At 48.5% G+C, this 25,370-nt stretch overlaps 1 protein-coding gene across 2 annotated transcripts; it reads right to left on the bottom strand.

Moving 5' to 3' along the window:
- Nucleotides 1-279: 279 nt before the first annotated feature.
- Nucleotides 280-25,018, bottom strand: SLC2A10 (solute carrier family 2 member 10). 2 transcript variants are annotated; one of them, XM_057503050.1, is made up of 5 exons: nucleotides 22,817-23,219; nucleotides 18,662-19,942; nucleotides 18,041-18,163; nucleotides 14,388-14,523; nucleotides 280-2,495 (listed from the first exon to the last, which is right to left on the bottom strand). In XM_057503050.1, exons 1-5 carry the CDS (start codon nucleotides 22,827-22,829, stop codon nucleotides 2,333-2,335), a joined length of 1,716 nt encoding a protein of 571 aa, XP_057359033.1. In that variant the 5' UTR covers nucleotides 22,830-23,219; the 3' UTR covers nucleotides 280-2,332. The 2 variants fall into 2 exon arrangements, with proteins under 2 accessions (XP_057359033.1, XP_036757986.2); XM_036902091.2 differs by lacking the exons at nucleotides 280-2,495; nucleotides 22,817-23,219 and adding exons at nucleotides 11,159-13,079; nucleotides 24,727-25,018.
- Between the last annotated feature and the right edge of the window lie 352 nt (nucleotides 25,019-25,370).

Below are 25,370 nucleotides of genomic sequence, written 5' to 3'. Positions count from 1 at the left end.
CATCCAGAAAAGTGACCATCACATAGTAGGTGCTTAAAAAATTCTGTTGATTGAATGAATACAGGCACAGATACAGATATTGATAGACATATTAGCATAAGGAAATACTCTCAAAGGCTTTCTGAGGGTCTCAGGATGGTGGGACCATGGGGACCCACTATTCCCTTCTTTGTGCTGATATATTTTATAAATGTTCTTGCACTGACTAGTAGTTACTTTTGAAATCTAAAAGAGCAAACAGACAAGGATTTTTTAAGGTGAAATGCCAAGGATTCCTAATTTTATTAGAACAAAATTGAGTCTTTATTCTCCTTTTTTTGGCACCGTTGCTTTCTTTTGCACTGAGGAAGCAGAAAAGTAGAATGCCCTCCTTGGGCGCAGGCTGGTGAGCCACAGGCTCCGGGGGGCAGGGGCAGCCCAGGTGGCAGGTGGGAGTGTCTTCCTTCTCTCCTTTCTCTATGTATGGCACCGCCATCTGCCCAGTGGTACAGAGAAGAAATACAGAAGGCACCCTTCACTGTCCCTCACTCCCCACGTCCCATCTCTCACCCACCCCTAGGGACCTTTTTCCAACTAGATCCTGAATTTGATCACATTTCTCTGTCCACTCCCAGACCTGGCCTGAGCTGTGGTCATCTCTTAGTGACTGCATCACCCCCACCACCCAGTCGGCTCCCCAGCTGGCAGCAACCCAGCCCCAAGACAAAATGTAAGAAGCATCTCAGTGCTGTGCATAACCCCCCAGAGACATCCCACTGCTCCTAAAATGAAGACTGAAGTCCCCTCTGCAATGCCCACAGGGCTCACTTCTCTGCTGCCCATTCTCTTCTCTTCACCAGGTGCCCCCTTCCCAATCTAGTCTTCAAATATGCCAGGCGTGTTCCCCCTGGAAGTACTTTCTGGCAGCTCCTACTTTGCTTGGCTGACTCCTTGTCATCACCCAGGTCCCAGTTTGAATGTCCCCTCCTCTGAGAGGCTGTTCCCCAGACCAACACCCCCACGAGCTCCTCAACACATAGGAGGAACAACCCTGGCTGTTTCCCCCTGTGACTGTCCTCCAGACCTGAAATAACCCTGGGTATCACGTGTCTCCCCAGACCGTGGTCTCCTTGCTTGTTACATTCCCCACACCGTGCATGGCACAGCTTGGCACCCGGCAGAAGTTCTCAACACGTTTGCTGTTTGATTGAACACACCCACTCCACTGCCATCACTCAGTGACTAAGGATGATACGAAGAACTTGTTAGACAACGGAAAGGTCTTCTGATATAACAATATGTGAAAATCCAGGCTACAAAATCATGTGTCTGGGGTGATTACACCTGTGTTGGAAAACTAACAAAATAAAACACATAAACGACTTTGCCTGGGAAAAAACTAGGAAGAAAGTACTTACTATTCAAATTTTTAGCTTTCCCTGGAGGTGGAGATATGGGAAATTTACATTTCTTTGTTCTGGGTTTTGTGTTTTCTGCATTTTCTTTAAAGCACACCTATCTTCTTTGCAACGAAAAAGTAATAAATGGAAAAGCAGCAGAGGAACTCTTGCGCCCTCTGCTGTTCATTGTCTGGTACTGCACGGAAACGTTGAGGATCAGCTTGAAGTTGGGCATTTGGGGTTGACCGGGAAGAGGTCCCAGCAAAGTTTGGAAACAGGTTTCCCCCATATTTGAAGTGGGTGACAATAGGGATAATTACAGACTCCCCTGCCCCTGGAAATCCTTCAGTCTTCCCAATCCTATGATGAGAAGGCCCCCAGAACTCTCCTCCCACTCGCTGCCATGAACTGTAACTATAGGAGGAACAGGCGGACAGCAGTCAGGCTTTCTGGGCTGAAATCCCAGTCCTGACCCTTTATACCCATGTATCCCTGGACATGTTATTTAACTGCTCTGGACCTCAGTCTCCTCATCCATATAACAGGAGAGTGGTAAATCTGGGGTTCTCAGTCTCAGCACTACTGACATTCTGGGCCAGACGAGTCCGTTGGGAGGCCTTCCTGTGCACTGTAGGACGTCTGGCAGCGTCCCTGGCCTCCACCTACGAGATGCCAGCAGCAGCCCCCTCCCTCAGTCAAGACGGCCCAGAGGGTCTCCAGATACTGCCACCTGTGCCCTGGAGGGCACAATTGCTCCTGGTCGAGAACCACCCCACTTTGGGTTTCTATTATTGCATCCCACGCCTCACGCCAGTGTTCTGCTGTTAGAAGGTACTCAGAAAATGCCAACATGAATTCCTGAAAAATAATTTAGAGATTATTGGAAGGAAACCTGAGATTCCCTCCTCCCTGCCTGGATTTCCAGCCCAGCCCGCTGCTGCCCACGTGCAAGGTTAGCTCACATTCTTGGTTCCCCCGCACATGACCCCCTGCCCTGCCTGAGCAGGCCCCAGGCTGCAAAGGTGGGATGGGCCTCCCAGGACCCCTTCACGCTGGGCCTGTTGTCCTTGGCGCTGTCTGTGGGCCTGTACAGTGAGGAGAACGTATTCAATTAACCTAGAAAAACAAGAGGAGAAAGGGTCAGAGCCATTGTGTGAAAGCAAAGGTGGTGAAAAGATGCTGACAAACAGGCTTTGGTGGGGGTGAGTAAAGGAGGCCAAACAACTTGGCTAAACTGGGAGAAACCTCAGAGGTGTGGGGACACTGATATTCCCCTCAAAGCCAGCTAGGAAAACAGACTTGCTCCATTCCTTGGCCTGTGGGCCTCCGTTTCTCAAGTGTGCAGGCAAAGCAAATACAGTGGGATCCGAATCTCCCTGGGTTCCTCCTCGGCTGGAGCAGAGGGAGCCACAAGATTGGCTCAGGAGGCACTGGCAGGCTTGGGGGCTCTGCAAGGGGTGGGAGGCATCCTTACCTCCTCAGCTTTTTGGGAGAGATCTTTCTCTCAAAGACTAGAGTTCAGGGAGCCAGAGATCAGAATAAAGGAGGCAGGTGGCTTTGGGGACCCTGTCCTGTGGAACTAGTGATGCTGTCCCTGCAGAGGTGACCTCTGATGCCAGGTCCTGAGTGCACATTAAGGGCCAGGCACTGTGCCAACCGCTTTACAAACTTTATCCCCTGGGTCCTCACAACCACCTGGTGGGATAGCTCCCAGTAATCTATTTATTCAATTTAGCAAATATTTGTGGAGTACTTACTACGTGCATATTCACTGAGCACCTACTGTGTGCCAGGTTCTATGCTTGGCAGTAGATACACTATGATGGAAGAGAACAGAGGCAGGGGTGGGGAGCAGCTGTTAGTCTCATGTATTACCAGTGGGAATGCAAAATGGACAGCCACTCTGGACAACAGGCTTGCAGTCTCATATTGTTAAAAACACACGCTTACTTTAGGATCCAGCAATCCCACTCCTGGGCATGTAACCTAGAGAAATAAGAATCTATGTTCATGCGAAACCTGTATGTGAAATTTAGTGCAACTTATTCGTAATCACCCCAAACTGGAAACAACCCAGATGTCCCTCACCTGGAGGACGGATAAACAATGAGATGTCCAGCCATGGACTGAAACTCAGCAATAAAAAGGAATAAACTATTGACAGAAGCAGCAGCATGGATGAATCTGAAAAGCTTTATGTGGAGCAAAAGAAGCCAATCTCACAAGGCTATGTACTATACGATTCATTTCTATGACATTCTAGAAAAGGCAAAATTTCAGGGGCAGAGAACAGATCAGTGTTTACTAGTGGGTGGGGTGGCAGGAGGGGTTGGCAAAGGCACAGATTTTTTTGAGGTGATGGAGCTGTTCTGTATCTTGATTGTGGTGGTAGTCACAGAACTCTAGGCATGTATCAAAACTTGTGGGACTGTACCACAAAAAGAGTGAATTTTACTGCATGTAGATTTTAAATAAAAAAAAAAAGATATGGACCCTATGGAGGGAGGGAGGGGGCCCCGTGAATAACAGGAAGACTGTTCCAGGTGGAAGGTGAGAGCTTGTGTGGTGTGTCTGAGGAACAGCGGGGAGGTCAGTGTGGCTGGAGCGGAGCGTAGTGCAGACCAGCTGAGGTCAGAAGGTACCATGGAGCCAGATCTCCAAGAGCCTTGAAACCACTGTAGAATTACTCTGAGTCAGGTGGGAGCCATGGGGGTCCTGGACAGAGGAGGGGCACGATGTATCTTTGTTTTACCAGGATCCCTCTGGCTGTGTGTGAAGCACAGACTGTCAGGGGTGAGGGCGGAGGCAGGCAGAGCTCAGTGAGCGGGTGACTGCCACGGTCCAGGTGGGAGCTGATGCTCTCCTGGGCTCTGGTGGTAGCAGTGGAGGTGATGAGAAGTGATCTGACTCCGGCTGCATCTTGAAGGTTAAACCAGCAGGTTTTCAGAGAGATTGGCTATGGGTGTGAGTGAGAGCTCACAAAGACGTTGCAAGTATTTGAGGGTCAACTTCTGGAAGAGTGGAGCTGTCACATACAGAGAAGGGGAAGACTGGTGGGAACACTGGTTCAAGGAGAAAGCCAGGAGATCTTTTATTATCCCCAATTTATAAATGAGAAAGCTGCAGCCCAAAGAGACTGACTCACTTGCCCAAGGTCACACAGCCAGCATGGGATGGAGATGACAGTTGAAACACATCTGCCTGGTTCTTGAGCTTTGCTCAATCTACAGGCTCCTGCTCTAAACTAACAGCTGAGACTAGAGCCACTCAAAATAATGTCCTATGAGCTTGCTAGAAATGCAAATCTTGGGTTCTGCCAAGGGAGCATTTCGCATATGCCTCACGTGTTCACAATAAGCCTTGTATCATCAAATGTACTGCTGGCTGCAAATGACCCATCTTTTAAAAGGAGGTTTAAACTGTAAGTTTTCTAATATATAATATAATAAGAAGTCCTGAATTTGACCATTCCAAGGTTGGTTAATCCAGCAGCTTAATTATGTCAAACATGAGGATGGGGGCCTGTGCAATTCTCTTGGTCTTTTCCTTGTGGTCCCAAGATGGCTGCTGCAGCTCCAGACATTCTGACTATGTTCAAAGTAGGACAGATGAAGAAGTTTCTCAAATGTGTCCATCTTATCACCCAGAAAAATCTTTCCCAGAAACCCCCAGGAGACATCCACTTACATCTCATTGGCCAGAACCAGGGAATATTCCCACCTATAAACCAACTGCCGTCAGAAGGGAATGATTCAGACCAACAACAATTGACCCCTTGGGACTAGGGGTGGAGCCTCTCTCCACTGAGCACATTGCCATCTGCTCTATGCTGGAACAAAGAGGGAGTTCTCTTAGCCAGAAAGAAGGGAGAGACTTCAGGATGCATCAGACTCACTGGGCCACAAAGGCATGACCTGAAGTCTCTCTAGGAGGCAGAGGCTGCTACCTACTCCTGCCTTGACAGGCCTGGCCAAGTCGCTGGGGCTGGCACAGCCTGTGCCCTGCTGCTCCTAGAATGTGATCCAGTAAGCCACCAGGCTTCCGCTAGTGATGGCAGCACCTCTCAGAGCATCTGGTGCACCCTGATGGGAAAACGAGGACTTTGAAGTTAGACACACATGGTGGCAAGACCCAGCTCTGACATCCTAGTGTCTGACATTGGGCAGGTTTTGTGTCCTTGCTGCAATCTGAATTTCCTTACTTTTAAAATGTGGATAATAATAGTTACTTCGTGGGTGGGAAGGGTGTCAGGGAAACCAAGGTGCTTCAGAAACATTTGTTGAATTGATGAAATTCTTGATGGAAGTTATGACTAAGGAGACATTTAAGACTAGGCATGTTTCAGATTAAATGCTTAATAATTTTCCCTTCTAGGATATAATTCCTCCTCTTTCTGTATCTGTTGGGTCTCTTGGTTGCAAGTGGAAAAAAAAATAACATCAACTGGCTTAAAATAACAAAAATGAATTTATTGACTCACATATCTAAAATGTTCATGGATGGGTCCGACTTTGGACATGAGATGCTCAAATAGTGTCATGAAGAATCTGTTCTCTCTCTCTCCCCTCACTGTGCCTTCTGCCTTAGGCTCATCCTCAACCAGGCCCTCCTTGCTGGCAGCATGAAGGCAGACACAGCTCTAGGCTTAAACCCTGTTCCCTCAGGAATCTAGCAAAAAAGAGAAAGAGACAGAGAGAGAGAGTCTCTCTTGTGAGTCTCATGAGATTTAAAAATCATTCCCAAGATGCCCTATTCTTGGCTCTGATTGGCTTAGATTTGGCCACTCCCCCTTTCTTGAACCTATTACTGTAGTGAGGAAGGTAGGGGATGGGATGCCCTCGTTGGCCAGGCAGGAGGATATGGGCTGGGTCCCCAAGGAGAATGTCTTCAAGAACTGTGGCCTTGAGGGCGAATAGAAGTGGACAGTGTCCAAATAACAGATGTCTAGTGGACACGCTGCCTTGCATGAGTGATACTGTCAGAAAGGGGCAAGAGAATTAAAAGAAATGTACCAGTTTTTCATATAGGACTTGATGCAGGCTGGAGGGGACAGCTGCCGCAGCTGCAAGGCAGAGCAGGGAGGGAGAAGTAGAACCCTAATACCCAAGCAAGTACTGGAGGAATAAATTAATACAAGGGGATGTGAGAATGGGACTTCTACCTCCGGGTTGCAGAAGCTCCAAAGGCCAAGAGTAACCCAATGGGTAGCAAAGCCTCTTCCTTCCACCTACGTATGAATTGCAAAGGGTTAAAATTGGTTTTGAGACCCTGAGCTCAGCTCCTACCTTGAAGAGGTTGGAGAAGCTGAAAGAGAGGACTGGTTTTGGGGAGACAGTGCTTTGGAAAAAGTGGATGGAGTGCTGTGGCATTTCCTAGCTGCCAGCACCCCCAGCTGGGAGAGAAGGGCATTCCAACTCTTTACCTAAAGCCAAGTCAGATAGATGTAGGGGAACTACTTGGAAAGTTTGCCGTCTCCTGGACAAACCAGTGGCAGAACCGGCCCTAGAAACGTCTACAGGTTCTGAGACTGTGCTTGCTCAGCCCCCGCAGGATGATGGATTCCTGCCAGCTGCAACAGGAGGTGGCTCTAGAGGGGGTCAAACGTGTGAGTTTCTTCCAGAGACTGGTTCTGAATAGAAACAGGTGGCCTGGGATTGCTTGAGATTTCCAGTGAGAAGACAGCCTGGAAATGTGTGGGATCCAAATGGAGGGACCAGATCGCGGGATGCCAAGGGTCTGAGGGAAAAACTGGAAGTGCCCAGCCAGAGGAGCGGCATCACCTGCATCCGAGGAAGCTCATTCAGAGGTTCTCAGTGGGTGGGGGGGAGAGGAATTTCCAAGAACCACCCCCCACCGCACACACACATACACCCTAATAAGAGAACGAAGGGGCTACAAACATCCATTGAGCCCAGAAAGCATGATGCCATATCCTAACAGCGCCAGCCAAGTGAGACCTTCACACCCCTTGTCTCTTTGGAGTCAGGCTGGGAGTTGGGGAGAAGTAAGCGTTGGGGGAGGGGAGGGGTGTGACGTGAATGAAGTTCAGAGTTTTGAACGGGCGACATTTTAATTACTGAATTTAGATTGATTTTACACTTGGAAGTGACCAGAAGACATTGTAATGTCGCTCATCATCATATTATTTATTATCTAAGAGTGAGCAAGGAAAGCTACGGGAACTGCCCAGCAGATCATGCGGGGCACGTAAAGAAATTTCCCACCAGGTGTGTTTGAATGGGTGATGGTGGTGGGGAAATAGAGTTGATGAATGCACCTTCTTTCAATATACCCGGATGTACAAGCCCCACAAGCAAGCTCAAAGATGCAGTGAGGGCAGGCGTGTGGTAGTTCTTGGTTTCCCACACTGTATGGAATGAGGCTTCAGTTCAGGTCATGGAAAGGGTTACCCTAGAAGGCTGGAAATCTCAGGGGCTAACATGGGAGTTACATTGTAATTGCCTTCAAAATTTAACCTGTGATGGAATCAGAAAAGTTGGTACGGCCATTGCTGCTGCAATGTGAAAAAGCTTTAAAACCTTGAAGATTTGAAGTCGCTGGTAAAGAAGGCAATGAAGAGTTTCTTTGGAGCAAAAATCGTCTATCTCCTGCCAAAGAGCTACCTGATCTGGTTTCAGCTCTCAAGAATGAAGTGGGAACTTATTTTGTGCCAGGTGCTGTGCAGGGACACTCCAGGGAGAAGACCGTGAACTCTGGCGTCCATGTGCAGGGTAGCTGCCAAATTCTCCCACCTCGTGAGTTCACATCTGATTGAGAGATGGCCTCAGAGAAAGCTTTTTGGATCATATCTCAGTAACCACCATCTCAGCCTGTCAAACCTAGAGATTTAGGGTGGCATTGGACCCCAAATCTGGAAAAATTTAGCAGCTTCACAGTGCCAAATCCAGGGAGAAAATATGCACATAGAGAAACCAGAAAGGCATAGATTGATGGGGAGAAAGAAAGAAAGAAAATGAAAACACTCTGCTTCCAATGGCAGAATCGGTCTTTGCCAGGAAAACTGGAATGTTGACTTGGTATGCACATAATTCAATTTTCTACACACCAGAAATAAAGGAAAAGCCAGACACTGGGAAAAACTGCTGATACAATTTTTAACATTGGCAAAGGCAACATGTGTATGAACTCAGCCTCACGTGAAATACTCAATAATCTAAAAAGGTAAATGCCACAATGTTGTACATACAGTATGTGATGATACACAGATGTGAAGATACCTATCTTCATTTCTAACTAGCTTGGTTTATCATCATAGACACAAGATTAGAAAAATATACACCAAAATATTGTTAGTAACTGTAAGGCATGGACAGTTTCTATTTCTGAACTTTATATGTTTTGCAAGTTCTTAAGTATAAAACAGAGTTTTAAATAATTTTTTAACCTAACTAGTCCCTTCATTATAGAGTCAAGACACATGTGCCTGAACTCGTATGAAGGCATACACAGCATAGAATTCTAAATGGGGAGCTGTTCTTTTTTCCCATCTTTCCAACACCCCAGCACCCCTTTGCTTGAGGTAACTGCTGTTAGAATTTTCTTCCTTCCTTCCTTCCTTCGTCCCTTCCTCCCCCCCTCCCTCTCTCTTCCTCTCCTTTCTCTCTCTCTTCTTTTTCCTTTCTCCCTTTCTTTTCTCTTTCCTTCCTTTCTCCCTTCCCTCCCTATTAATTTCTTTTTACCAGGAATGAAAAGCTGGGAGGGGACTGTAACAGCAAACCTAAGAGTCAAGCCACATCTAACGAGCTGCTGCCATGCTCCACCTTGTGGCTGGACGTGAGAATGTAGGCCAAGCGCGGCTGGATCTTCAAGAGCAGACAGAGTGACAGGTGAAGTATCCCAAATTTCAAAATTTGGCAACTAACTCAAAAATTTTAAAAGCAAAGTCTAGGCCAAATAAAATACATTTAAGGGCCAGTTTGTAGAGAATTGAGGCCTCTGCTTGAAGAAATAAACGTAGAGTGATGTTTCTTAAATTACCAACCCTAAGCAATGTCTAGTGATAAGAGAGATGAGGAATTTTGTTCACATACGTTCCCTCCACTGCCTTCTTCCTTTCACTTCATTGTTTTTATAAATTATATTGTTGTTTGTCCTACCAGTGACCTTTAGGACTTTATATATTTACACTCCATTTCTAAAGTTTTATAAACATTTTACAGCATCTAAATGTAAGAGAAAGAAAACATCTTTCTTTGGTGCTGATAATTACCCTTTATTATGCATTTTCAACATTCCAGGTGCTTTACATTCACTCATCCATCCACTTATTCTTTCAACAAATATTTATTGAATGTTTATTTATGTGCCAGACACTGTTCTAGACATGCGGAATTCAGTGGTAAACAAAGCAGATAAAACGCCCTGCCTTTGTGAAATTTATATTCTAGCAGGGGATCCTTCCCTTTGAGGTCAAAACTAAAGTTCCCCAAGTGCAGGGGATGTAGGATGCCAGGTGGATGTGGAGGTAGTATTGGTGGCTTGCTGGCCTGGCCTGTAGTACAGGACCAGGGTGCAAAAGGTGACTTTTAGCAAGTGCTCTTGGAATGGGCATATGGCCAGAGCAAGTCACAGTTCAGCGATGGGATTTGACTTAATCTGGAACAACGTAAGTCAGCCCCTGGGGCCTCTCTCTCTTGGGGTTGTCAAGCCAGTAGGATGCCACCTTCAAGCTGCTGAGGCAAACCTTGTGGGAGGAACCCATCCTTCAAAAAAGGTACTACAGCAGAGAGCATTGGCAGTAGATGGAGAGAGTCAGATTTCTGGTGATATTATTTGAGCCCCCCAGATCCAGCCATGCCTGCAGTCCACCACTGGACTCTCTGAACTAATAAATTCCCTTTTTGCTTATGACTATTTGTATTGGGTTTCTGTCACAATGAAGAAAACTGACGTCAGATGAGAAAGCTTTGAAACTAGGAAGGAAATAGGAAGGGCGTTCCAGGTGGGAGGTCCCATCTGAGAAAAGCAACCTCAGACCAAGCCTCCCAGGGCTTCAGGAAAAGGACTGGATCTCCCATACACATAGGACCAATCCCTCCATTTACTGCCTATCTATTCCTGCTTGGGCATACCCTGATCATCCTCTTTTCCCATCCTGCTCTCCACCCTTTCGGCTCCCATGATCTCTAATGCTTGCCCCTACTAATACCAGCAAACAGATGAGGAAGAAAGAGTGCAGGCATTGATAGAAATGGTCTCCACCCCACACTTTGCAGTGGCTCCCCCAAACTCACCCTGGCATGAATATTTGCCATTATCTAGGGCAGCCAGCGTCTCTGGGTGCTTTCTATGTTTGAAGTACCTTCTGTCCTATGGAGCCTGTACCTTCCCCAGGTAGAGGACAGAACTGGGTTTTCCCTGCATCCCTTGCAGCTAAGATGCAGTTATGTGAAGTTCCATGAATCGAAGGCAACCATGCAAGTCTTTGATTGAAGAACTGGCGATGCAGAGAAGCAGGGGCAATGCATGGCAGGCTCTGGCAGAGGCATCTGACTCTCAGAGGGGCCATGGGCAGGGGACCCAGCAGTGGCATCTACTGCCCAGGTGCAGCTGCATTGTCTCTGTCCCAGATGGCAGCGCAGGGTCTCCACCAGTCTTGCTGTTTGGGCCACTGTTCCTGGCTCCAAACTTCTAAGCCTGATTCTCTGCCTCCCTTCTCCCAGAAACTCCATGAATTATATAATATCCTTCAGTAACTTATTTTGTTTGCCCCTGAGAATCTTGACTGGTGCATACCTGAGCACACTCAAATTGCATCATTTGGAGGAAAGTTTAATAAAGGCTTTATTCACAAAGTTGCAAGCAGGACCTAAGAAACCACAAGGAATAGTGCTGTGCTTAATTGAGGGCGTATGACCACTATTAGTCTTGGTGGGACAATGGTGGGAGGAATTCCTGAACCTGGAGAGAGAGGCTGTAGGGAGGGTGCCTGCTGAGAAGAGCTGCGACCTGGGAGGGAGCTGGGGAAGAAAGATTCCTTTGCAGTCTCCTCCCTTCCTACGACTGTTGGTCCTTCTAACCCAACCAGAAGCCAGAAGCTCGAGGCAGCCCCCCCAATGGAGCAGATGATAATAAAATGTAGTAAAATAAGGAAGTGATGAAATTCTAGTATTCATTACCTTTGTTTTTAATATAATTTAAGTGTGTTCAAATAATTTAATTTCTTTTAATGGCTGTTTAATAACCAGCTTGCAAAAACCCTGAAAATTTAACAATCAGCTCTCACAAGCCAGTAGGAGCTGATGCCAGCACACCTCTGGGTATAGGGAAAGCAACTCGAAACAAGAGAAGGGGAGAAGTGGAGGGGCCAGAGGCCAGTGGAGGCTGTGCCAGCCCCCGCCCGAGCCGGCACGCGTGGCAAGGCATCATCCAATGCTATGCCAGCGCCTGGATGGGCTTCAGCTCTTCACTCTGCTCGGCATCCCAGAACTCCTTCTTGCTAGTCCCTTCCTTTAGTGACCTCTGGCCTGAGCTGCTTGCTCCATCTCCACTGGACTCGCCCATCAGGGGATGACCCTTTACAGTGTCCCTAAGGTAGGGACCTGAGTAACTGAGGTCAAACAGAAATCCACCCCTCACCCTGTGACTCGCTGAATGGGACCAGCTGAAGACCCTCCTGAAGGAAGATGGGGATTGGATACACCCCCAGGGGGCACACTCATCCCCATGGTGCAGATGCAGAAACTGAGGCTGAGGGGGTTGCTAATGACCCAAGGTCAACAGCTGTGCCACAACCAGCCTCCAAACCCATCTCCTTTCTGCAAAGCCCTCCTGCACTATCCAGGGAACAGCTCCTGGAGCTTGTTACGTGCACTGTGACAGCTCTTGGAGGTTAGTGAACACAACTCTAGAGTTCTATTCACCTTTCCTGTAATTAAAACATATTTCCTCTGAGGAGGTGACTACAACTTGGGAGCAGAGCCTATGCTGACTATTTGCTGTATACGCAGCATTTAGAATTTCAGCTCACTGGCGTCAGAAGAGGTCTTAAGAACTACCTGGTTCAGGTTCCCCATTGTCCATGTGGGGGAACCTGAGGCTCGTGGCCACACAGCACTGACACCAGCAGAACCAGGATGGGAACTCAGACTCTATCAACCAGTCTGAGTTGCTGGTGAATGAAATATTCTGGATAAGAGAATTAGAGGGTTGAACAAAACAGGTCCAAGAGCCCAAATGCAGGCATCCCCCTCACTAAAAAAATCCCAGAGAGCAGACTACGGTATCCTCAGCTGGACTTAGCGGGGACACCAGAAGAGACTTGCTGCCAGAGGTTGGAACCCTAGAGAGTCTTTAAGAAAGTCCATGGGACACAGAGACACCACGAGATGTTGGCATAACTGTCGGTACTGCAAAGACGTGCAGAGCCAATGGGGGACTCAGGCAAGAAGCAGGTCCTCAGGAGCCCTCAGAGCCTGAGTCTCAAAATGAAGACTTCTGGGTTCTCAGGCTTTCAGTCGTTTCACCCCACAAAAAAGACCCCATCTGGAGTTGGGGCAACTCTTGAAGGACCACCTAGAGCTCTGGGGCCCAGGCAAGCAGGAAGCTGGAGGCTGTCTGCTAAAGCCACGGTTCCAGCATGTTCCAGGCAGAGGGACTCCTCAGGAGGCCACAGAGACCTTGACGCGGCTGTACTGGACACCAGCTGGGCCCTGCCTGTGACCAAAGCTCACAGCGAACCTAGAGTGAGTCAAGCAGAGTGATGGGGTCAGAGGGTGGCAGGGCCTGGGGACCTTCCCGGGGGAGATGGCAGCAGACCATCCCCTCTAGCCCCACCCCGCTCCACCCCCAACTCCTACCCTGACCCTTCTGCTACCTGCCTTAATACGCATTTCCTCTTCTGCACAACCTACTGCTCTTCTCTGGTCTGTGTCCCCCCACTGCCCCTATGGCTTGTTCTCCCCGTCACAGATGGAGTGACCTTTTGAACACAAAGATCAGCTTCGGTCATGTCCATGCTTAGCAGGAGCCCATCACCACACTAATCCTACCATCCAGGGCCCCTCTGTGGCCAGCCTCTGCCGCATCACCTCCCTCCACTTCATTTGCTCACCACACCCCAACCCCACGAGCCTCCTCTTTTCAAAACACCCCACTTGTACCCACCTCAGGGCCTCTGTTCTTGCTGTTCCCTGCATCTAGTGCACTTCCTCCCAGGTCTCCAGGTTGCTTTTTCTCATCATTTGGGTCTCACTCAATTGCTTCCTCCTCCAAGAAGCCTCCCTTGATCATCCCTTCCCCCATTCAGTAGAGATAGGGTCATTGACGACCTGTGAGGCTCACCTCTTCAGAGAGGCCTTCCCTCTCTGACCACCCACTCTAAATCAGCCATAACCCCCTGCCTCTCTGGCCCATTCCTTGCCAATCAGGCCTTCTCAGCATAATGTGCTGTTTCATTTTTTTCCAACTACATACCACTAGCTGAAACACTCTTGTTGATGCATTTGTTGGCTTGTTTATTTTATCCCCCTCTTCCACTAGAATGGATGCTCCATGAGGATGAGACCTTTCCCACCTTATTCTCAGTCACATTTCCTAAGGCCCGGAACAGTGCTTGACACTTAGCAGAGACTTAATAAACACCCATTGAATGAGTGCGGTAAGCCCACTGTTCTTTGTGTGCAATTTAAAAAGGCCACAGTTATCATACTTTGTTTCTCCAAGCTTCTATGACTCTAAGATTCTGTGGTTTTAAGGTTCTACTATTCTACCCTCGTGTGATTCCGTAACTTCATGATTTTAAAATTCCTGTGAGCTGGGCCTTAAAGTCATGAAACACCGCTGTAAGAAGACCCGAAACAACTCGAGGAACACAGCTCATGTATGAAGACAGGACAGAGCTCACAGTGTCCAGGCAGTAAGAGAGACAGGAAGAGAAGAAAGGCACTTTCTTGCAAAGGGAAAATATAAGGACTAAAATCTTGAAGCAAAGTGCTCCGAGTTTGATGCAACTCTTCTCCCAGTCCCCCCGACCCTGGCCCTCCTTACCGTCGCCTCTGGAATTGCTGGTCTATCTCTGCCAATGACTGGCCTTTGGTTTCAGGTACAAAGAAATAGACGAAGGCCAGGCCAAGGACTGCGGTCAGGCCGTAGAGCAGGAAGGTCCAGGACAGGCCAATGGTGCCTGGAAACAGAGGGGTGGCAGTATGGGTGGGGGTGTGGCCTGGGCCTGCTGGCTGGTTCCAGGTGGAGCACTGAAGATCAGTTCACCCAAAGCAAGTTCTCCAGACGATGGATTTGCAAGATGTCCAACAAGCCGTCAGACAAGTACCTTAAAGCACAAGTAGGACTGGTTGTCCCAGAGGCAGGCAAAGGGCCAGGGCCCAATACAGATGGAGGCATCTTGCCCTGATGGGAAAGGCCACTCGCCCACATCTGAAACACTAACCAGTGTGCTGGAAATCCGAAAATGTGAGCGAAGGGAAGAAGACAGTCACCTCAGCCACAAACCAGCTGTAGGACACAGTCTTGGCAAAGCCCAGCTCTAAGTGAAATCCTCATAGATTCCATGAATTGGTTATTTGGTGCAGTGCACCTTCAGGGAATTGAATTTGAGCCGGTTTGGCCTGTGCCTGACGGGCCTGGGAGAGAGCGCAGAAGCCTCGGCTCCCAGCTCCTCCCTCTTCTGGAGCCTCAGGTGGGGGCCAGGGTCTCAGGGCCGGCAGCCAGGAACCCCAGGATGACCCTGACTCCTTCGAAGCCAGTCAGTCTAAGACAGAGAAAGGAGGCTGGGAAGAAAGGGACTTAGTTGTGGGAGAAGCAGAAATCACATTTCAGCTGCCATGACCGTTCTCACCTTTCAGGGCTCTGGCCACACCTCGCCCCAGCACCTCCCCTGACCAGCTTGGCCTCCACTTGATCCTTATACCGGCAGGGAGAGAGCTGGGCTGGGGGGTCAGGATCTCTGGGTTCTACTCTTCTCACTACCTGGCTGGACTTGGGAAGGGTGTATTTCCCCATCTGTGAAATGGGGATGATAAGGATATGATATAATTGTATACACCCCCCTCCCTTCCTCCCTCCCTTCCATCTTCCTCTTACTCACTCATTCATTCCACATAAAGGGAATGTTGAGGATTGAGGTTGTGGGAAGAAGCTTGGATTCCCTAAGATGGGGGTGGAAGACAGGCATGGTGGGCAGGTTCTTCCACCAGTGTTTCCCACAGCCCCCCAGGGTGGCTGTGCCTTTGAGGGAGAAATGCCAGGTGCAGGAGATGGGAGACTAACAGCCCTCGGAACTGCACCTTGGGGCCCACAGTGCAGGATCTGGGCCTGCTTTGGACCAGAGCATCTCAGCATCTGAGACCCTCCCTCTGCTCTCAGATAAGTTCTCTCCAGTGCTGGTGTAGACTGTCACCTGTTATTGCACCTGGAGAATTTTACAGTGTGTCTGAGGTTTTGGGATGTTGTCAGACACTTCTATGGAGCTTCTGCACAAAGCTTTATTTGAAGAATAGTTCTGCTATAAGTAGTCAATAAAGCCAGCCCATGGGGGTATCGTGCTTCCTGAATTCAAGCTATGCCACAAAGCTACAGTGATTAAAACTGTATGGTACTGGTGCAAGAATAGACACATAGATCAATGGAACAGAATAGAGAGCCCAGAAATAAATGCATACATATAAGATCAATGAATATATGACAAGAATATGCAATGGGGAAAGGCAGTCTCTTCAATAAATGTTGTTAGGATAACTAGACATCTACATGCAAGAGAATGAAATCACACCATACACAAAAGTAAACTCCAAATGGATTAAAGCCTAAATAAGACATGAAACCATAAAACTCTCAGAAGAAAACATACGTAGGAGTCCCTTGAATATTAGCACAAGTAATTTTTTTCTGTATACATCTCCCAGAGCAAGAGAAACAAAAGCAAAAATAAATAAGTGGGACCACACCAACCAAAAAGCTTTTGCACAGCAAAGGAAACCAACAAAATGAAAAAGCAACCTACCAAATGGGAAAATATATCTGCAAATGATATATCTGATAAGGGACTAATATCCAGAATATATAAAGAACTCATAAAACTCAATATCAAAAAAACCCAAATAATCCAGTTAAAAAATGGGCGGAGGACCTAACAGACATTTTTCCAAAAAAGATATGTAGATGACCAACAGGCATATGAAAAGATGCTCTCACATCACTAGTCATTAGGGAAATGCAAATCAAAACCACAGTGAGATATCACCTCACACCAGTCAGATTGGCCACTATTCAAGACAAGAAATAATAAGTGTTGGTGAGGATGTAGAGAAAAGGCAACCCTCCTAGACTGTTGGTGGGAATGTTAATTGCTCCAGCCACTGTGGAAAACAGTATGGAGGGTCCTCAGAAAACTGAAAATAGAAATACCATAGGACCCAGCAAGTCCACTTCTGGGAATTTGCCTGAAGAAAACAAAATCACTAATTTGAAAAGATAAACTCACACCTACGTTTATTGCAGCATTATTTACAATAGCCAAGATATAGAAGCAACCAAAGTGTCCATGAATAGATGAATGGATAAAGAAGATGTGGTACATATACACAATAGAATATTACTCAGCCATTAAAAAAGAAGGAAATCTTGCCATTTGTGACAGTGTGGATGACCTAGATAGTATCATGCTAAGTGAAATAAGTCACACAGAGAAAGACAAATACCGTATTTCACTTATATGTGGAATCTAATAAACAAAACAAACAAAATAGATCCATAAATACTAACAACAAACTGTTGGTTACCATGAGGAGGGGGTCAGGAGATTGGTGAAATAGGTGAAGGGGATAAAGAGGTAAAAACTTCTATTATAAAATAAATTAGTCATAGGAATGGAAGTACAGCATGGAGAATTTAACCAAAAATTTTGTAGTATCTTGGTATGGTAGTCGGGGGGTAACTACACTTACTGGGGTGAGCATTTAGAAATGTACGTAATTACTGAGTCACTATGATATACATCTGAAACCAATATAATATTGTATATCAACTATATTCCCATAAAAGAAAAACAGCCTACTCATTGACAATGAGGTAGAAGCCTCTGTTGTCTTTATCTCCCAGCCCCTCCTCCCCTTTTTCCTGATACTAGCACCCCTATTTTCCTTTGGGGAACTATCCCCCACCCTTTGGTCCATGTGGTTGGATGAGGCTGTCCCCACCTCCTACCTCCCAGGTGGATATGTGCCCCAGGCCTGGGCATCAGACCTGTCAGCCCTCCAGCCACAGTGATTCAGGAATAGGCATGTGATCTTGCAGAACCAATGAGAGTCAGTCCCCATACTTGGACAAGAGCCAGTGGGAAAGAAATGCTCTCCTTCTGCAGGGCTGCCACGCTGAAGAGGTCCGAGGCAGCCCTCTTTGCCACTGTGGGGCAGGTTGACAGACAGACAGAAAGATGGCCAACAGTTTTGTTGGAGCTTGTGGATCAGCGCTGCTGGAAGTCAGCCACCCTCCTCTTTCCAGTGACTTAGGGCAAATATTTCCCTTTTTGTTCACAAACTGGTTTACATGGATTTTTTTTATATAAGTATGTACTTATATCTACACTTATAACTCTGCAAATACAGAAGCCCTGGCTCTGACTGGAGGCAATTGTTCCTGGATCAAGAAAGAACTGGGCCAAGGAATTAGGTCCAAGGACTCACCAAGGAGGTCGAGGAAGGAGAGGCTGATGAAGAGGTTGGCAGCCCAGTTGAAGCTGTTGCAGAAAGCAAAGGCTCTCCCCCGGATCTCCGCAGGGTAGATCTCGCTGAGGACAAGCCAGGTCACTAGGACAGGAGAGCAGGGAGGGCTCCTAGGCGGCAGCCAGGACTGGCCTGGGCCTCGGCACCCATGGTCTAGTGGGCAGCCCCCTAGCAATGGGATTCTAGCAGAATGTCAGGCTCCTGACACCCACTTCTCCTAGGCTGCTTTCCCTACCCTGCTTTAAGAATCATTTTAGGGGGATGAACAGACACCCAATTCATTGAATTGCTTTCAGGTAAAACCTTTTGAGTGAGCTAACCAGAGCAAATTAGGGTTTTACCTGGCCTGAAACTTAAATGTTCTGGGGGCCTTTATAAGAAAAAAAGTTACAAGCATAAAATTAGGCTCTTGTCTTCAGAAGGAGTGCCCACATGTCAGCAAGGCGTCCTGAAGCTTAAACTTCATAGGTTTCATGCTCAAGGCACCTCTAGAGTCCCTCTGAAACCCTGATACAGTCCCTAGGCTTCCCTCTAGGAGGGGTAAAATGATCTAGAGATACCTGCAAGAAAACTCCCACCTACCTGGTCCAAATCCAAAGGAGAAGGCACTCACAAAGACCATCATGCAGACCAGGGCTGCCCAGTGCAGCACGGCGTGCTCTGGGGCAGGAAGGGATAAAGGGGAGGTAGTGCTTAAGGCTGGCAGGAGAGGGACGGTGAGGTCCACAGCTCCAGGACGAGGCTTGGCTTTCTCAGAGGTTGACAAGACTGGATCCCCTTGGTTCTCCCTGGTTGTTGGGAGTGATGGTAGAGATATGCCCCTTGGCAGGCCAGAGTCTCCAGGGAGGCCTGACAGCCTGGTGGCATTAGGCATGTCCAGGCAACTTGGGCCTGCATCTATGGGCATGGCAAAGCTGGCAAGGCCCATGCCACTGACAGACAGGGCCATGAGGGTGCAGCCAGAGAGTAACAGGATCCTGCGGCCCACTCGGTCCACTAGCCCCATGGCAGTCAGGGTAGCCACCACCTTCACTGTGCCAAGCCCCACGGAGGCCAGCACGGCTGAGGATCCCCCGTGGAAGCCAACTGAGTGGAAGATGGTGGAGGCATAGCACAGCACATTGGGCTGCCCTGTTAGCTGCTGGAAGAGCACCAGCCCCAGCCCCACTGTGGTCCTGCCTCGCATGTTATCCCGTGCCCTGAAGAGGTCCAGAAAGGAGTATCTTGGCCTCCGCAGGCCCTTCTTGGAGGCCTCACCTCCCTGAAGAGGGATGAGGTCCTTGGGTGCTGCACCCTGATTGGTACCAGCCGGGAGACAGAGGAGGCTGAGGGACTGCAGGAGAACAGGTGCAGCAGCCCAGCCAAACATATGCCTCCATCCCCAGGGGGAACCAGCCAGCACATAGTTGAGTGCATAGGAGAATAGGATACCCACAGTGATGCCTGCCTCGTAGAGGGACACCAGCACACCCCGCTGCCGTGGCCCTACCAGCTCGGACACATAAATACAGCAGGCCATGGAGGAGAGGGAGATGGCGAAGCCAGCTGCCGAGCGGCCCAGGACAAGCCAGGCCAGGGAGCTAGCCAGGCCCAGACTCAGGCTGCCTGCCAGCAGCACCAAGTTGCTCCCGAGGATGGCTTGTTTCCTGCCATAGTGGTCGATGAGGAAGCCCCCTACCAGGGAGGCAAGGAGGGCCCCCAGGAGCAGGCTGCCCACCAGGAACTCCTGCTCCAAACAGCTTAACCCAAAGTCAAGCTGCAGTGGTAGCAGGGCACCTGATATGACTGCTAGTTCATAACCAAAGGTGAGGCCTCCCAGCAAAGATACAGAGGCACCCAGGGGCAGGAGTGGTAGAGGGCAGCCTGGAAAACAAAAGTGACAGGGACAGGGTTCAGAATGGTTCCTTACCAGGGCATGCATCCTTCCAACCTCCCCTCCATCTATCCAACCAGCTACTCCATCTAGTCACCCGTCCACCCATCCACCCACCCTTCATCTATCATCCATCCACTTCATCCATTCACCCACCCATCCATCTACCCATGCATGCATTCGTCCATTTATCATCCATCCATCCACCTTCATCCATCCGCTCCACCCATTCATCCATCTATTGATCAATCTATCTATTCATTCCTTCACCCACTCCTCCATCCACTGTTCATCCAACCATTTGTCCATTCATCTACCCCTTAATCATCCATTTGTTTATCACCCACAAATATGCCCATTCATCCACCCATATTTGTATTTGTATTTCATCCCTTATGTACTGATCCACACATCTACTCATCCATCCATCCATTCAACATCCACCCATCCATCCATCCAATCACTCAAAAATTTATTTATCTGGCATCTACATCATGGCAGGCCAGTTCCTAGAGCTGGCAATACAGTGGTATTGTCAAGGACCTGATATTCTAGTACAAAAAGGAAGATGATAAACAAATAAATAAATAACTTCAGGTGGTGTTGGGTATCATTTTTTAAAAAAAGCAGGGAAAGGGGATTGACAGTGATGGAGGAATCCTATTTTAAATAGGGTAGACAGCTAAGACCTCTCTTAAGAAGGAAATTCTAAGTAGAGATCTAAATGAAGTAAGGGTTAAAGCCATGTAAAATCTGGGAGAAGAATATTCTAGGCTGAGGGAAGAGCAAGAACAAAGACCCTGAGGCAGGACAGTTTTGGGTATGTTTGCACAGTACCTATTAACAGCTAGTGTGTATATTGTACTTAATAGGTGCCCAGCCCTGTTTACATGTATTTCCTCATTTAATTCTTACAAAAACCATGTAACGTTTTTAGCATCATTCTCCAAGGTGCAGAAGTTAAGGAACTTTCTCATGGTCACCCAGAAAGCAGGTGGCCAAGCTGACGTGGCTAGAGAATGGAGGCTTCGAATCCCTGTGCTGTTCAGCACAGAGGCCAGAGTGGCCGGAGCCCAGTGAGGAAGTGATAGGAGGTGACGAGGGAGAGACGTAGGCAGGGGGCTGGATCATATGGAACTCTGTAGGCCATGAGGACAGTGATGAATTTATCCTCGGTGGATGGAAGCCTTTGCAGGCTTGAGCTGGGGAGTCACCAGCACATGAGGGTCTTGAGCCCTTAAAATGTGGCTAAGGTGATTGAGGAACTGAATTTCTAATTTTATGTAATTTTAATTAATTTAAATCAATCTAACTTTAAGTGTAATTTAATCGATTTAAATATAAATGTAAAAATAGCCACATGTGACTGGTGGCACCCATATATTGGCAGTACAGTTATACAGACTATGCCTATTTTTAATTCATATACTTACATATTTCTGGAAATAGCTAGAGTAATCTAGCAGTATCTGTCTCATCCACCCCTACCTTGGACCTGACAAGAACATTCATAATAATATAGCCAGGTTTATTGAATGTTTTCTCTGGACCAAGCATGGCTTTGAGTTCTTGAAGTGCAATAACTCATTTAATTCTCACCACAGCTTTATGAGGTGGGCTTTTGTATTCTTTATGAATGAATAAATTGATTATTAGAAAGCTGACGTGACTTGCCAAAGGTCAAAAGTAGTACATAGCTGTGTCTTGGTCTGAAGCCAGGTGGTCTGGCTTCACAATCCATAACATTGATGGCCCCATTATAAAACCTGGGCATATTATGATTTTGCTCTGTTCTCTCTTACTTCTGCCTCTTTCCACTTCCGTGGGCAATTTTTGTGCAGTAGGAGGAGTTTCAGGAGTGGAAGACTCATCCCCTCTGTCTGCTCACCCTTCCTTCTCCTCTTGTCTCCCAGCAAATAACTCGCTACCACTCCCTCACTGGTCTTGTCCTTTCTGAATAAATATGCTGGGAAGATTATCTGCCCTGGTCTGGCTGTGTCTTCACCTCCCTTTGCCTCACCTCCCTCAGCTCCTAAGTTGACTGCCAGAAAGAAGATTCTTCCAGGCTCTGTGAGGCAATCCAGTAAAGACACAGAATTTGTGGGTCATTTCCTCAGTCCCTCCTGAGGCAAAAGGAAACCTAGCTAAGGGACCAGAGGCAAAGTTGTCTATCCACTGGATGTGCTGTAAAATGCGTTAAGGGCAGATTCGGGTCACACTGAGAAGCACAGAAGAGCAAAAATAAAAGTGAAATAAGCAGTAATAATCACAAGTGTCACATACTGAGCATCTCATCCATGCGAAGACTTGAGGTGTCTTCTCTCAGTTCATCTGCATAACATCCCTACGTGGTATTACTGTAATTATCCCCATTTTACAGATGGGGAAACTAAGGCTCAGAGCATTCTCACAGCTGGGAAGCAATAGGATGAGGACTCAGAACACTGACCCATCTGACTCCCAAACCCATATACTCAAGAGCTTTGCTGAACTGACTTCAAGCAAGAAGAGCCAGTAAAAATAGGAGGGGTGTGAGAGAGACAGCAAGCGTGCAGCGGGCAGGGGCAGCAGTGAAATAAAGTCCTCAGGAAAACCCCAAGTCACAAAGCATGGTGATACAATACTGTTCCGAGGAGCAAGAAAGGACAGCCCCAAAGGGGTCATGGCCATTAGAAAGACTGGGAAAAGCATTCCCTTCCTTAAGCCTTCGATGGCTCCCATCACCTGGCCATTAAGTCCTAACTCCTTAGCCTGACATCCCACGCCCTTCACAAGCTGGTGTCCCAACCCCACTCCTCAGTCACTTCTCCCCAGCCCGGGCCCTGCCTCCCCACCTGCTTTCCCCCTATACCCAGCAAACACACCATAAATTTTCATGCCACTCCACCTCTGCTGTGCTGGTCCCTCTCGCACTGTCTGTGTCCCCTAAATGCCCACTCATACTCTTCAGTCCCAGCTCACGGGGTCACCTCCCCGAGGGTCCTCCAGTTATATGCGTCTGTTGGCACCCACTCCTCATGCTCTGTTGGAGAGCTGCCCTTCCTCATCCCTGGTCTCTCAGTCTCCTGGGCTGGGTGCAAGTGACTGTCTGCACTTGCACTCCTACTGCCCAGCTCCAGGTTGTGACCATGACCCAGATCTGACCAATCAGCAGGTTCCTGGGCCCTGGGCAGCAGTGAATGCCAAGTGGCTGAACCTGTGTTTGCTCACTGGTGGTGTTAAGCTGGTAGTTTACCTGCCTGGAGCAGGTGGAGCCATCTTCCCCCATGAGGGATTCCTCAGAACACTGCCTGAGCCCCAAAGTCCACTTGTGCCTGAAGCTATGGACTTTTCAGTAACTAATAAGTACCTTGTCTGTTTGCTTAAGCTGGTTGGAAGGAGGCCCTGACTAATTTCTATACATCTTCCTTGACTTTCCAAGCCACTTCCTTCACTTCCAACCACCCGTGCATTCTCCCTTTCCTGGCTCACACCCCATTGTGTCTCCCTTATTAAACTGAACCCTGGAGCTCCAGGAAGAGGCCAGGAATGAAAATGAACTATGCAAATATCCTCACCCAGAGGGCTGGCTTCCAAACATCCAACACAGCTAACATGTAGTACAGGGCATTTGCTCTAGCCAGCTATACTCTTCTTCTCGAAGCCACACCTGTGTTATCTGGCTTCATCCCTACAGCAACCCTATGACACAGGCACTGTTGCCATTCCCACTTTATAAATGAAGCAACTGAGGCACAGGGAAGTGACAACATTTGCCCAAGGTGACAGTTTGTAAGGAACAGAGCAGAGATCTGAACTCGGGCAGTCTTGACTCCAGAGTCCCAATGCTGGGTGTGATGAAAAAAACCCACATTAATCAACCACACTGATCTGGACCACACCGGCTTGCTCTGCCTCGGGGCCTTTGTACTTGCTGTTCCTGCCACCTGGAAGCTCTTCTCCTGACTTTAGCAAGCCCACTGCTTTTGAATAATGTCTCAGCTCCGATGTCTCCTACTCCAGGAGGCCCTCCCTGCCTACCTACCTAAAGAAGCTGCCTCCTTCATCACTCTCTATCAATCACACCCCCTCAGCACCTTTTCACTCTGAGATTATTTTATTCATTTATTTATTTATCCAACTTCTCAACTGGAATGTTAGCTCCATTGAAGAGAGGATTATTTTGTCTATTTTGTCTCTTTTTGTTCACTGCTGAGTCCCCAACCCCTAAGTCAACGTCTGCCACAGTAGGTTGATGACTGACTGAATGATCCTTTGAGGTTTCTGAATCAAAAGAAAAAAAAAGAAAGCTTAGTGCCCTATAGCAACAAAGAACTTCCCAACTCCCCCCACCCCGATTCTGCCTTCTAATCTCCTCTGCCTCCCCTCTATTGGTTTTGTCTGTTCTGTTCATGGCAGTATCCTCAGGCCTGGCAAACAAAAGTGCTGGGAGAATTGATTAATGAATGTGCATTTCCGAGCCTCTACTTCTTCATTGTAGAACAGGAATCATTTCGCTTTTCTTGGGGTTGTTCTAAGGCTTAAAGCGGTCTCGAGAGGGCCTGGCCCCGACGAAGCGCCCAATAGCAGGGAAGGAACACCCTCGGGTCACATTTTTCCGGGCAGAAAGAGCAAGGAAGGAAATGCAGCCAAGTCCCTTCCCAGCGCCCAGCCAAGGCCTGCCGCCCCGGCCCGCCGCCGGGTGGGCCGCCTCTAGTCCGGGCGTGCAGCGGGGCGGCGGGCGCGCGCTGATGGGGTGGGGGACCCCCGCGGGCCTCGCCGGGAAGCGACTTACCCATGGCGAGCAGGGTTCCGAGGCGTGCTGGGGGCGCCGGGGCCCGTGGGCATCCCGGGGTTGGAGTCCCCGCCTCCGCCGCCGGACAAACTTTCCGGCCCGCCTCTCGCCGGCGTCCCTCCCTCCTTCCCGCCTGCCTGCCCGCAGCGCAGCCGCCACGTCGACCAGCCAGGCCCCCTGTGTCTGGAGAAGGGACGGAGGGGCGCCCGGGACCGCCCAGGTCCGGGTGCTGGCCTGGCTGCGCCGCCGCCCCACTGCCCTCCCCGTTGGGGGGCATCCCTGCATGCTGTCCTCCCCTGTCCTCCTGCAGGAAGGAGACTCCCAGTCACTGCAGTCCACACTAGTCTGGCCTGTCCAGGATGTGTACACACACACACTGGTTTGTCTACACTGACTGGGACACACACCCACACCTGACCTCACTCTGCCATGGATTCATCACCCATTCACTGGACACTTCCCAAGTGCCCACAGGCACTTGAGGATGGGATGGGAGAATGAGAAGGCCAGACTTTTTTGCTCTTGTGGAGTTTGCTTTCTAGTTGGGGAGGAAGAAAAATAAATAACTAATAGAGTCAGAGAAATACCAGTGAGTGATAGGCTAGGCAGAGACCCAGCTAGGATGATGGGATGGAGGGCACAGG

This window comes from Manis pentadactyla, chromosome 5 (assembly GCF_030020395.1).
Source record: "Manis pentadactyla isolate mManPen7 chromosome 5, mManPen7.hap1, whole genome shotgun sequence".
NCBI lineage: Eukaryota > Metazoa > Chordata > Mammalia > Pholidota > Manidae > Manis > Manis pentadactyla.
Note: the sequence above shows the minus strand (reverse complement) of the source record. Positions and strands in the feature narration are given on the sequence as shown.

What these genes read in the sequence shown, in the direction of transcription:
- SLC2A10 (XM_036902091.2), bottom strand. Translation starts at nt 25,003, where the DNA reads ATGCCCCCCAACGGGGAGGGCAGTGGGGCGGCGGCGCAGCCAGGCCAG. An exon ending in CTCCTTTGGATTTGGACCAG is followed by an intron (nt 18,164 to 18,661) that starts GTAGGTGGGAGT and finishes CTCCTGTCCTAG; the next exon opens with TGACCTGGCTTGTCCTCAGC. An exon ending in CAGCAATTCCAGAGGCGACG is followed by an intron (nt 13,080 to 14,387) that starts GTAAGGAGGGCC and finishes GACTCACTCTAG; the next exon opens with GTTCGCTGTGAGCTTTGGTC.